The sequence below is a fragment of the Ptychodera flava genome, chromosome 8 (genome assembly GCF_041260155.1).
Source record: "Ptychodera flava strain L36383 chromosome 8, AS_Pfla_20210202, whole genome shotgun sequence".
Lineage (NCBI taxonomy): Eukaryota > Metazoa > Hemichordata > Enteropneusta > Ptychoderidae > Ptychodera > Ptychodera flava.
In genome coordinates this window covers 16,080,625-16,095,035 of record NC_091935.1, presented here as the reverse complement: position 1 = coordinate 16,095,035, position 14,411 = coordinate 16,080,625, and the positions used below count along the sequence as shown (strand labels likewise).

At 40.1% G+C, this 14,411-nt stretch overlaps 1 protein-coding gene across 4 annotated transcripts in view; it reads left to right on the top strand.

The window, feature by feature from the left end:
- The window catches only part of LOC139138636 (microtubule-associated protein futsch-like), a 102,254-nt gene extending 88,586 nt beyond the window's left edge, over positions 1-13,668 (top strand). For all 4 annotated transcript variants that reach the window (XM_070707105.1, XM_070707104.1, XM_070707106.1 and 1 more), the window contains 4 exons: positions 3,597-3,716; positions 5,206-5,285; positions 6,375-6,546; positions 6,772-13,668. In XM_070707105.1, coding sequence (XP_070563206.1) covers positions 3,597-3,716; positions 5,206-5,285; positions 6,375-6,546; positions 6,772-9,649 — 3,250 coding nt within the window. In that variant the 3' untranslated portion in view covers positions 9,650-13,668. The remainder of the gene's footprint in view (positions 1-3,596; positions 3,717-5,205; positions 5,286-6,374; positions 6,547-6,771) is intronic.
- Positions 13,669-14,411: the final 743 nt, after the last annotated feature.

The following is a 14,411-nucleotide window of genomic DNA, read 5'->3' as shown; positions in this document are numbered from 1 at the left end:
TCTGTCTGTCTGCCTATTTCTCTATCTGTCAATCCATTAATCCCTCTCTCTCTCTCTTTCTCTCTCTTTCTCTCTCTCTCTCTCTCTCTCACTTTCTCTCTCTCCATCCGTCCGTGCGTCTGTCCTTCCATCCATCTACCCAGGTGTGTTGTTCGTCAATAGGTAGGAAGCCATTAGGGAGTTAGGCTGTTAGGTATAGCCGATAGGAGAATCGATCGGTCGATAACTTGGTAGACAAGTAGACACATGTATAGGTGACAAAACAGTAAGCATGGCTTACGGGCCATAAGCGGTAGACTGGTAGATTTACTGTTGCATGATGTATGCCAGAATGTTGTTCGACATTAATGACAACTTTATAAAACTTCAGAAGCTGTTGATCTTGAATGAATGCTTAGTAGAGTTATTGAGACCCATCGTGGCCAACATGTCTTTGTTTATTTCAAGCTGCTTCGAGTTTAAACCACTTATGAGTTCTAATGCTGCCCTTACTACTTTATAACGAAATTTCGTAATTATCTCAGTTCAATCGGCAAATCTTAGCAATGACTTTATATGTTCTTAATATAATCTTGTCTAAGTTTGCATCAGAATATGAAAGGAGGCTCACAAATTTTATTTGATAGGATTTATGTTTCCAATCCGGCTGATCGCATGCGCAAAACACTAACTTTTTGCGTGGGAATGAATCGGAGAACTTTTTATTTCTTCACTAGTTTTATAAAAGTAAATATATGGCGCAGTTATTTTCAACCCACGTCCTTGGAAATTTATATGACAAACATTAAAAATGAATAAAATAAAAAGTCAGCGGCGTGGGCTAGATGCTGGATAAGATACGGGTGATCACCGTTGAGATATCAGGTTCTTTTCATTTCATTTCTCGGAAAGTGTTGCGGACACTATGAAGGGATACGTTTTCTCCTGGGCGCTTCCAGTTCTGCTTTGATTTAATTTACAGGTAGTCGTTTTTACTGGCGCCAAATATTTGCCAAATTGATGTGGGAGCGATGTGCTGTAATCTTCGTTATGTAATTTTCCTTTTTTTTGCGTATTAATTATTTTGAAGAGTCAGTTTCAATGGTAAATACAAATAAGAGGGGGTCCCATGCCTGTTTTCACGGTACAATACGTTAAAATTTCGCCGTCTAACTCTGCATCGGTCATTCTCATAGGATGCACTATATTCCCTCTATTTGAATCTGTTGCAACTTAATAGATCATTGCACTAATTCAAGATTTAAGTATCCGGAATGCAACTGAGAATATTTTTGTAAATGTCTGATTGGTTTCTACCCCGATCTTTTCACCAGATAGAGATCGACTTTTAAGATACATATATGTATCTAACCAGACTTCCGTTAACAGACATTGATTTTTGAACATTTTCATCTGTTCTCTTTGGTCCAAATTTAAAGGGCCAGTAATGCTAACTTTTGATAATTTTTCACCGTTTTTGATTTGAATGCCAACCATAATTCCTTGTTCTATTACCCAAGGCATGTTCACATGCACAGTGTTCAGCTTGTTAACTCAGCCCATACATGTGTAAACTGCATTGTTATTGTTGAAAAGTTAATTCTGATCCGGACGAGAATCAAAAAGTAAACAATAAATGTATTTAACACATAAAGATGCTAAGTTAACAAGCTAAATAGTGGGTGTTTTAACATTCTCTTTGAGAAAAATAAAAAGTTGAAGTTGACATGAAACATAAAAATAATGAAAACATAATCATCAAAAGTTTGCATTACTGGCCCTTTAATATTCCTGTCGCAATCAATGGTATACGATGCTCTAAGACGATGTGGAACTTCCATAAGATTCAAGGTAGAACGCGCCTCGGGGACAGATATTCGGACTCTCAAACTTCTACACTTCTTTTCTGTTATACTACTTATTTGGGTTCATTTTAAAGCTCTCGATGCAAGAATCGTTTTCACCGGCTTAGTTTTTCGAAATTCGAAAATTTTATTTTTCTCCATAGTGTGAACACAGGGATAGTGGCCATTTTGAATTTTAAATATCGGTAAATCTTGGGTTATTTGTTGAGATTCAACCTCGGAAAAATGATAGTCATACACATTGGGTGAATAGCGACTAATGAGCAACTGTTAACGACACGACTGGTCTCTGTCTTCTAAAGATCAAACTCTACCACCTTTCAAAACACTTTGCGGTTGATAGGGGTCACTGTCTCTCTCCAAACTGATGATTTGGACTTGCCAAACCGCAGAACGAAACAAGAGTGTGAAAGCGAAAAGTGTGGACGAGTTTGCAAAACAAGTCGATTTGTGAACTAGAATAATTGACTTAACCCTGGTGAAGGCCGAGTGAATACAATATTGGTTTTTCTATCATTCTCTGTTCATAGAGACGCCGTTGATTTCTGTGTTGTTGTTTGGACTCACAGGAAAACTATTGACGTAACACTGATTGAATAGAATCATCAATAGTTTTTTTTTCATTTTTTTTTTAATTTTTGTATAACTTTTTCTCTATTATCATCCAGGCCAGCATAGTCCCATATAAAACAGACAAATAAAAAATAAAAACAAAACAACAAAAAACAAAAGAGAAGCAAGAAAGTATATAAATCTTCTAAAATGTGTAAAAAATGATGACAAGTAACAAGAATGGGAATTTACAAACATAGCAATCACAGAATTCTTGCTTTCTTTACGTGTTATCATGTGCGCAAAACACGTACACAATCACGCGAAGACCGAAAACGTTAAGAGCTATTTCAAAGAACCGAAATATCATAGTGTCAAGATAGTATGCGCCTCGAAAGTGAAAGACTTAAACTTTTGCTCAAATCTTCCTCAATGAAACTTTCAACCATTCTTTTACCAAATCAACAATAGAAATCAGGCGTCACCTTGCAAAGTTTGGTACCAGAGAGACAAATTACCTAACATTTACCGATATGTGAAATTCAAAATGGCCACCATCCCTGTGTTAACTCTAAGCGTGTAGGAAAAAATGAAATTGTCAATTTTTGAAAAAGTAAGACGTTGAAAATTTCTCTTACGCCAAGCGCTTTGAAATGAGCCCCACAAGTGGTAGACCAGAAAAATATCGAACAAGCTTGAATATCCATCCCCGAGGTGCATTCTACCTTAAGCACCAAATCCCATGTGTTTGTGGCGGTGGGGTGGTCTTTCGTTCATGCAAAACGTCACAGAATATACCTCAAAACATTATGGTAGTGCTTTTACATATTGAAAACATAATTAGAACAGGTCCTGTTAGAGTGAATATGAATCATCGTCTGCAGACATTGAATGTAGTTGTGTTGATAGTTACCCAGATGCATAATTTTGCGTAGACAATAATACAACCTCCTTTTTGCCGATTTGAGTCTGCAGTTTGGGGCGATAAAAAGATCGTAATTAGTGTAATGCAACTTGAGAATGCTTCCACTGCACTGAAGGGTTTTGAGAAAAAAAAATCGGGTGAAAACGTGGTAATTTTATTAACTCATCGTGTAAACACGATGACCTTGGAAGAAAAGGGCTTTAATCAAAAATATGAATACCGCCAACGGTTGATTAACGGTCATTAATTATTCGTGTGTGACCTTTCCCCATCAGACAACAAGCTTTCTTCAAGAGGTTTCCAGCCGACTATCAGCGACCGCCTTACAGACCTGCGCCAAAGGAAGCTGAAGATGCACAAGTAAGCAGAAAGCCAAGAAATGGGCTTCAGGACAGGTAAGACACGGAATGAATTATCGGTGTAATGATGCTGATTGTACATGTTTTAGTTTTTTGACCAAATTAAACATCACTTTATGATACTATCTTCTCTTAAGGTGAAACATCAACTTTGGAAAAAAAATGTATTTTGTCTTTCATTCGGAATTTGGATTGACTTTGGATGAGAAATTCTAGCTTGGTTTAAAAATAAGCTCAGGCGCCTTCTATTATTATAAACTGTACCTCTAGATCAATTAGGTTTGATTTGATAGATTTGTTCATTTATAATTAACAAACTTTGAATTCTACATTGAAAAGATAGTGCAGCTTCATCTAGCACTGGACCCAATAATCAACCCTCGCCTTATTTTCAGAATCTATACAGTAAAAAAACGTAATTCGCCAAGCTACCTATCTCATCTGGATCGAAGCTTTCTGAATTTTTACGAGGTTGTAAAAAAGGGGGGAGAAGCTTCAGATATAGTTTTCTAAGGAAAAGCCAACATATACCGGTGCGATCGAAATAAACATATTTAATAAACGCTGAATGCCTTGGGTGAAATAAACACGTTTTTGGCACAGTCACTCATGTCGTGAAACCTGCACATATCCGGGCACTTGGTGTGCAAACAGCAATTTTTCTATGGAATTTTAAATCTGTCGAATGAGTATGATGTTCGTAAAGTCTGAATATGACGGATCCTCTTTAAGCTTTAACCCTTTGAGCGCCAAAGTCTATTTTGCCCCTTTATAAAATAAACCCTGGTCATTTTTTCTCAGATTTTTGCCAAAATTTTGAGAAAAAACTGTAGCTAATGAAATGTGATGTCCGTTTGGTCCAAAATTATCAAACAATTACAGAAACATTCATAAAAATTGGTAAAATTTTGCACTAAAATTTTTGCGGGAGAAAATTACAGCGCTCAAAGGGTTAAAGTTCAGACGTGGGACACATCCGATCGAGGGTTTTTTCTTATTATCAATAAGAGTAGAGACTCGCTTTCAAAGTCGGTAATGCAACTTAAAGTGAAGATAAAGTAACAGCTGAGCATTCATCCGATTACCAGTGAAATAACTAGTCACTTTTTATTAATTTTCCTAATAAATTTCAAGGGAAAATTGAAACACAAAGAACTGTCATTGCTTATAAAAAGGGAGAAATAATTCTCTACATATTAACAACTGAATATAAAATTTGTGACTTCACAGTGCGCAAATTGTCGATAAAGAATCGAAATATCTTAAGTCAAACCCTTCTACGTCTGGATTTTTAAAAAAATGCCAGATTAATGTACATGAATTGTGCCTGGGGTTTTGGGAAAAGACTTTTTCATTTTTATGAAAGGAAAGAAATAAACTCTTTTTGTCGCAGTGTTTTCAAATTGACTCCCGATAAGCTATATTAGACACCTATTTATAAGAATGAAGGCCCTTAAGTATTATGAAGTACTGTTCATGTGCAGAATCCTTTCCTTGTCTTTTAACCCAGTCGATGTCTTCACAGCAATCTTTCATTCCACGAAGAGCGGGCTGAAGATTTGGAAGCCTTTCCATTGAAAAACGGGAGCTACACTCAGTTGGAAGGTTGGTGCCCATTCTTTGCTATCAGATTTGATTCGTTTCAGTACAGTTAAGTAATCAAGAAGATAGAAGCAATCGAGCGTATCCGTTGCTCGGAGCTTTCCGATTAACCCCGAGGGGGAGAGCAGAGACTGAACCCCGAGGGGGAGAGCAGAGACTGCAAAGTCACCGACTTCTTGCGTTCGTTTGTACCCACTGTTCCACGCGATCAATTATTACCCTTTTCACTAATAGAGCGCGAAGCCACTGCAGTGAACTGCAATAAACTGCTCACACTAATTAGTTTCAGCTGTAGCCAGCTGGCAAAGTCGACAACATTGTATGTCCCATGCAGACAGTTTGTCTGGGGAAGTTGAAATAAAAAAGATTTGTACATGGACCAGTGCATGGTAATGTTACATTGTATCTTAATCTTGAACACAGGGTGCCAATCGTAAACTCTCATTTACAACTCGAGCCTCAGACAGAGCTAGTTTTGCCTTTGTACAAGCAGACTTTTTGGTCTTTATCAAGTAGCCTTTTTCAACACCAAAGTGGCCAGGGCTACAGCTGAAACTAATTAGCGTAAGCAGTTTTATTGCAGTTCACTGCAGTGGCTTCGCGCTCTATTACTGCAAATGGTTGTATTTACCACGCCTCGCCAACCAGATTCCGCCAAAATGCTATTTACCTTCGGGTAGTTATGATCCCCTTCGAGTTTTTAGGTAAATACATTAATAAATTGATGTCATGGTCACCCCTAACGCTTGCTAAAAGTCGTCTGGGGAACGACCGGATTGTAAATATACGGCAGAGCATGACGGGAAGTGAACTAACTAGTGAAAAATATGAAGCTTCGCCTATGAAAATGTCTTCGTACAGTGTCTTACAAATTAGACAGGTTCCCCCACACAAACAAACTGTGTCCGATTTTCATTAGCCCTTACATATGTTCTTCCACTTCGTCAATCGCTGCTCGAGCAAGTCACTTACCATAAGTTAGGTATTTTTGACAGTTTCTATAACTGTATTGACAAATGTATTTGACAAAGGGCCTCGCCATTACAATACACATTATAATAGTGGCTCGCTTTCGCTCTTCCATGGTTGCAGATCCAGCGGACAGCAACGCGGTACCAGTTTCTGCGTACTCACCAGATTTGAGTGACGTGCCCTTTGATGACCCAGTCTTGGACGACAGCGAAGTATCGCCATCATCACCAAGGCGGGTCTCGTTCCAAATCAAAGTTCCGACAAAAGAACCGCAATACAACGCTGCAAGCAGGTAAAACAGTTACTCAGTAATATTGTTGTTGTTTTTTTATTTCGTTATAATACCTATCCGTATTTTTGATTTTTGGTATATTAAGACTTTTTCAAAACAAAAGTTACTTTTTGTGTCATTTAAATCGTAAATGTTGAGTGCCAGACGAGAATTTTTCATGTGAAAGAACGTTGAATTTGTTCACAATCTGGACAGTAAGTCATGCCTCCTGTTTTGTTTTACTAGGTACACGGAAGGTGATTTTCACCATCTGAAAAACGCCCGAATCAGTAAAACACCGAGCACTACCATCATCACAACATCCATGGAGTCATCACATGGGAGCGTGGAAGCTCTAGGCGAAAATTTGTACGCTTCTGAGCTATCAGAACCGGAGCAGATCGACATTTTGAAGCATTCTGCCTCCTCTGAACAGGATGATGTGGAGCTCGCCAGCACGCCCTCACCGACGCATTCTATGCCGCACACGACGGAAGTTGCCGTGCAGGTACATCATAGTGCAGACGAACTTGAGGATGAGCTTGACAATAGATTGAAAAGTAACAGTGCCGTCAAAGCATTCTCAACTAAGGTGGCGAAGCATATTAGCCTTGACAATGTGTCCGGTCCCCGCAAAAGGACTTGGGATATTCCACAGCAGGCTGTCAGTCTGGACGGTGACATAAAACAGAATGGCGGCGTTACCCTTCAAAGCTACAAGCACGCAACTTCAGCCGATCTACCAAACTTCGGTGATACCAAGAAACATGAAAAACCTTCAAAGAAGGACAAATCGAGCGAGGAATGGGTCCAGCTTCGGGGATCTAAAGAAACCGATTTAAGAGGTGAGTCAGATGAAGCAGAGGCCTACAAGATCAATGTGATCGGCCCTCCTCCGGAAATTGCAATAGAGGAAGGAACAACAAGTCCGGAAAGGGTTGAGCGGAAAATGATAACCGCGAAAGATTACAGAGAACTTTGGCATCTGCGGTCAACCCTTGAGCAAGAGGATTCTAATGGTTCCATAACATCCGAACCGGACACTGTCGTCCCGGCAAGTATGAGCCGCGAGGACCTGAAACTGTCAGAGAACAGTCAAACAAACCACACCGGCATAGAGGCTGAATTCACTTACTACGAAACAACCACTGAATCCGGCAAGCTCAAGAAGAAAGTGGACAAGCAGCAAGAGCCCGAAGACAAGAACAGGTTAACTGTCCAGAGGCGCCGGCTTTCCAAAACCAAGGACGATAGTTTAGATTATGCCTTCAGTTCCATAAGCACTGAAGAGTCCGATACCTCGGAAAGAAGCCGTGGAGGAGACAGCTCTTATGAGAAGGACGGCACAAGTAAACTCAAGCAGATGCAGGCAGATAGTGGATACGCGTCTATAGAACAGCAGCAGAGGCCGGCACTGACAATTCTCCAGAAGAGGGCCCTCTATGCCTCAAGTGACCGGGACAGCACTAGTATAGAGAGCACGAGTTATCCAAGCCACACCTCCACTGATATAAGCCCCATCAAGGAAATACCGCCGGTGGGAGTTGGCGCGAAGGACAAAGGAATAACATCGAAAAGGAGGCATATTAACAAGGACGGACGCACTGAAGTTGTTTTCAGAGCTAGAGATGATCCTCGCACAGCTTCAAAGAAAAGGCGCGAGTTCACCGCGGAGGGAAAATCGGGCGCCCTCTACGACAGTTTCAGCTTTCCTGAAGATGAAAGTGAGGCTGATTCACAGACGTCGGCGTACGAGTCGCCCAATGACCAGAAACCCAGAATAAAACGATCTGACTCATTTGGAGATCGTGTGGCGGGGAGAATCGGCCGTTTCTTCAGAAAAGATAGGGATGAAAGGTACGAGTATAGTTTAACCAAGAGAGACTACAGCATAGATGAAAAAACCGATGCTCTTTTCAAAGAGTTCATCCGCCAAGACTCCATGTTTGATGACCCGCCACAGCTTAGAGGGAGGGCATCCATTTCGAAAGGGAGGCTACATCTGCAAAGGAAACAGCACAGTGATCCACTGGTGGAGCGTAAATTGCTTGAAATACCACACACAGAACGCAGTGCAAGTTTCGAACACAGGAGACAAACACTAGATAGAGACTCGTCTCGCGAAGAAGATTATCCACAACGTCCCCCTCGATACTCGGACAGGCCCAGACGACTTGTGCCCCAAGACAGCATTGAGGAAGAATATCTAAGACAAGAAAGCAGTAGAATTTGGGAAGGAAAGGTACCTCCCCAGCAGCAGAAGGCACCGTCATCATCAACTCGGAGTTCAGAGATTCGGGATGCAAAATCTTACTACTCAGAGAAACGTAAAGAAATGAGCGTCAGACCGAAACGGCTCTTACCGCAGGAGAGTACCAGTGATGAAGATTACAGCAAAGGTCAGAAACCTCCAAGGCCCAGGTATTTCAAATATCCCTCAAAGGGATTGTCACTACCTGGGCCTGACACCTCTCGCAAATCATCGAATCGCTCACACCCGCGCAGGCAGTTTTCAGTGCCTGAAATTATTGAGCAAGTTCCGCACAGGCAGGATTCCATCAGCGAGGAAGAAACTCCTCCACATTCAAAGTCGCGCTTTGATTTCGAGCGTGCAATGGCCAAGGAATATATGAAACAAGAGTCAATAAGTGAGGAGGATGTGCCATCTGCCAAGTCTTGTCTGGAGTTTCGTCAGCGCCCGCTACGGGAGCAGTCCAGACAGGAGTCCATAAGCGAAGAAGATGTGCCGGGTTCCTCGAAATCTCGACTTGAAACTCCTCCTCAATTAGAACGCCCTCACAGTGCATCATCTCTGCACAGGCTTCAACGACAGATGACATCGCCGGAAACCTTCGGTCCGCTGGACAGTAGGTCTAGCTATTCACCACCTCGATCAGCTTTCCGGAGACCGGAGAAGACGAAGAGTGTTGATCACATCAGGCATTGTTCACCATCCAGAGAAACACATTACCATGATATTAGCAAGCCAAGCTCGCACGATCAAGCTTTCGGCAGCAAGTCTAGGTACTCGGAGCTCTACGGAAACACGTCACCCGCGGCTAAAAGACAAGCGCGACTGGAAAGATACAATACACGGGATATGGGGCACAAAGACAAATCTTGAATACAATGATTAAATCCAGAGTAAAGGTGTAGACTGCGAGCCATTGGACAAGTCTTGAGCCTTCTTCATTGCAGGGGATTTTGTAGGGGTTGGATAACAATAGTAGGCCAGTGACGTCATCAGGTCAACAGCAAGTAATAGCTCTAACGACGAATAAGTTATAATTTGTTATTGTTTGAAAACCTGCTGCAAACTCCTTATCTGCAATATCCATTTGCTGTCTGTTGACCACATGTAACACGTGACCAAAGGACATCAAATGCCAATACAATTTGTTTTGAAACATCATCGACTGAGCAGCCTCCGGTCGTGACTAATGAACTGTGTGCTGTGCAAAAGGGGTTGATACATTGGTGTGTGGATACATGGTTGAAGTCGCCGTACTGGGATAAAGCGATTGAGTGCGTCATGCCAACCTGTTTCCGCTCAAGCCATGACTTGCACCCAATGATATGACTGGCGCGGGGGAGAGTTGGAATATTTTCAGTCGAGAATTTTGTCGTCAGTGAAGAAATGGAGGAAAACGAGTGAAGACTCGAAGAAAAACAAAACTGTGTAGGGCTTGACAAGAACAGCTTTAGCCGTTGTTGTCTTCGACCCACCAGAATACGGAGACAGCGCCGAGTATAGCTGTGAGAGTGTGTACGATGGTGTCTTGTGGACATAAGTGCAATAAGGAATACGAGTAGAGATATGCAAATACGTACATGTAACCAATACAATGTCAAGGTACAGGATTATGTGGATAAACAGAATGGATCGTCGCCTGAACCGTGTTCCGTCGATCGCTCGTGCCTTTTGACATTTGAAATCATTTTCAAAACATATCTGTGGTAGAATGATGTAAGGCCAGTTATTACATTATCGCTTGACCATTATAATTATCTTTCAACCTTGACCTCTAAAGAAACATATTGTGTTGAAAATCGAGATCTATTTGTCCCCATAACGCATTGCTTATGTGTAAACTTGAAAGTTAAACTAACTATACAATACCTTGGGGAGGGGTGAATTCATATAACTAGTGCCATAACAAGGGGGTCCTATAGTCACGAGGTTCTTGATAAAATGAATGATTACCTAATCGGTAAGGGAATGCATTTTGTTGATCTTTGAGAACTTTCTTCTATTTCTAGAAAAAAATAGGCAAGCGTTTGTGTCCATCAGCTTTTCTGACTTTCCCTATCGATCGTCAAAGTTTTCACTGTTGTTCGGACAAGTCACGTGGAGGGACCGTGGACAAGTAAACGCTTTCACTCAGTTTTGTCGTTTTATTGACTTCAAAAGTGTCGAAAAAAATCCGTCAATAATACCGCGGATTTCAGTAGAGTGCGGTCAAATGTGCATCCGGGTACAGTGCCAGTAAAAGGACGCGAAGTGATACCAAATATCCAGAGAGAGATTTGGCCTTCTCTAAAAACACTCTGACAATGGACGTGACCTTGTGTATGTCCCATACAGAAAGACACATTATTTTATCATGCATCTGTTTGAATCTTCAGCGACATCAGTCGTTTGGCGACCAAGAGGTAAAAAGCCATGAAACTTTTGATGCTGGTACATGATTCATGAATTTATGGTTAAAGTGGGATTTTGCGGCGATCAAAAAACCACACTAAGTAACACTTTTACAATCAGAAGGTCGGAGCCCAAAGTGAAAGGCCTACGTTATGAAGTCAACGTTACGTACTGGCCACGTGGAAATTGCGATGTATCATACATCATGATTTTCTTTCTTGGTCATGTGATCGGCGATATCTCGCTCTCCAAAGTAGCAAATATATTCCAAGATTTCCTTGTACCTTTCTCAAACGAAGCAATCCCCACAAACATGCTATCTTGGACATTCAGGGCATATTTGGCGTGTGAATTGCTGCAGTAGTACGTCTTACACTTGGTATCCAAGCAGTGTCAAAGAAGTGGAAATTGATTGTCTAAAAAGGGCAATATTACGTTAGAGTCTTCAAATTCGAAGCCAGTGTATTTTTTATTCTAACAGACAAAGAAAAACTCTTGGTTTGTGATTCTGGTGTAGCTTTGTCTAAAAAATGTGAAAGTTCAGCAATTGATCAACTGTTTAATAGCTATTCTCGGGTTAAATTTTGATCGTAGCCAACCCTGTTACGGCAGTACCAGCCCACCCTGTTACGGCAGTACATATCAAATTGAAACCCCCAGCCCGTCCGCTTTCTCGTAATCGGTTGAAAACCTTTGAATACGAACAGATGTAAGAATAATTTTGCATAGGTGTTCAACAAGCGCAATGGTGCGCCATCTTGGAGCGTACGTGTACAATGTAGTCTTCTTTAGACTTCATTTGAAATCTTTTCGTTAAAAACGAAAATCACAGAGGTCAATCTGTACACTTCAACTGGTAATAATTTATACTAAAAATGTTTTCTTGTATGACATCGTCCAATCTGTGTCAGGCTATTTTCACTCCATGCATGTCTATTATAACGACTTTGTAAATTACTAAATAGGTAGTAAAACGTTCTTTAGATAAACACATGCCATGTCTAGCACTTCGCCGGAGACAATACACATGCATTGTTAGCCATACATCGTCTCGACACTCTAGTTTTGTTTCATCAGCGTTATAATTTCATTCTCAGGCCAATTAGAACAGTCTGGGGTTTCGATTACATGCTGGTCAAATATAAGCTAGGTAGTGATTTTATATTTTGGGTTTTTTCCCTTTATTTTTCGTCATGTAGTTGCTGAAGTCGATCCTCGGATATACTTTGTTCGCCGATTTCACGTTTCTTTGTTAATTTTTCACTTCCGCGTTTTCGAAGGGTTTTAACCCTTTCACCCCCAGTTCCCCGTATAGAGGTCCAACTTTACCATAGAAAACGATGGATTTGGGACAAACCATGGTGGTGAAAGGGTTAAAATATTTAAAGTCAGCGGGTAAAAATTAGGGCAGGTCGGGTAACTGGAACCATGTTTTTTTTTTGGGGGGGGGAGGGTTTGCCTTGGCCTTATCTTTTAATGCTGCCTTCATTAGTTCTGCTTGGCGAGGATAAAAAACTTCATGGCTCGTCACGGCATATCGTTCCGACAGGGACAGCATAGTTCGCGATCGTGTACAGTCCTCGACGCAAAGCATGATCAACTAATGATGCATAATGTCTGGCCCAAACTAAACTTGAATGACAAATCTCTCTGCGGGAAAAACATCGCCGACAATCATTCGTATTCCCTATTCGATGGCCGTATCACACGGCCCTTCCGAGGATTTACTTGGAATAGCCACGACAGGCGATTTTCAGCTGAATTTGATGTAAAGATATCCCGTAATAGACTTAATTTTGAATCATCATAACCAACCTTGTAATAATTGAATGGGGGAACGCTACGTTGTTGAAGGAAATCTCTAAAATGGCAACGCAAGGCTTCAAGGGAAACAGAGAATCATTTTCTTAAAGTTTCTAGTAAAGATAACTGTTATATTATGTCCCAAACATCTTCATCTCTATCTTGTGATAACCTATTCCAGCTTCTTGGTACTGTTCAAAGTGTGTAGTGACCAGCTTTTCTCGTGTAACACAAACCTGTTGTGACGCAGCCTTATCTGCAACATGTCACGTATTCAATGAATTGTCAAATCTAATCGGTGAATCTAAGGCAACCTATGAGACCAGCAAACAAAGTTACAATTCTCCAAGTTTTTTAACAATTCACATCTTAATAGCACAACTTTAAAATCTTTACACCTCCCTGCACTTGTAAATTCACATTATCTGTATATTGTAACTATAGCAACCGGAACAGAATAAATGACAAGCAATCAAACCTGGGCGCCTTTTTCCAAATGAAAACTTTTTCGTTCCGAACAAAAAAAATAAACTTTTGGTAATGTGTCTTATTCGGCGCAATCATGTAGTGTTTAATATGTATTCTTATTATCATCAAAGTAAGCGCAATAGATCTACTTAAAAATATAAGCTATATTAATAGGATATCGTATGTAATTGATAAAAACAATACATCTCACACATATATATGTATATACATATACACATATGTATATATTATATCATATATATGTCTGTATTATATATATATATATATATATATATATATATATATATATATATATATATATATATATATATATATAATATATATATATATATATATATATATATATATATATATATAATGTCCTTCTGTTCTCTTTAGAGTTCAATGAACAGTGATTATAGGCAATAAACTGGTGTCGGCATTGGTAGAATCAGCTCTTTCAAAGAGTTCTTTCTCCAGTAAGACTTCTGTCTGGCACGACATTACAAGTTTTCAGTGACATCATAAATAAACATCACTAGTCCCCAGTTGTAATTTCAACATGTACATCACTTAATCTGTCACTTTATTGATTAAAATCTTTCCACTTTTGTAAGTTTCTTTGTCCCTCCTTTGCATTTAGACTCTCGCTTTTCTTTGGAGTATTTTTTGAATTTTTTAAGACAAAACAACGAAATACTGTAAAATGGTTGGTTTTGATGTCGAGGCACGCCGTGTCTTGATAACCGTATCTCGGGTCATTTACATTTTTTAAATATCAAGGGTTCATTGATGCGTTCCCTATATTTCCTAATAAATGTACTTGCAGTGTTTTATCTCTTTTTATTACGGACGTGTCAAACTTATATCTATGCTGTAAACTTCCAATGAGACCTGGTAATTTTAATGTCATATTTTAACCGAGTTGTAAAAAGCTGCCAAACTGAGTCTGAGATCATATACGGCACGTTAT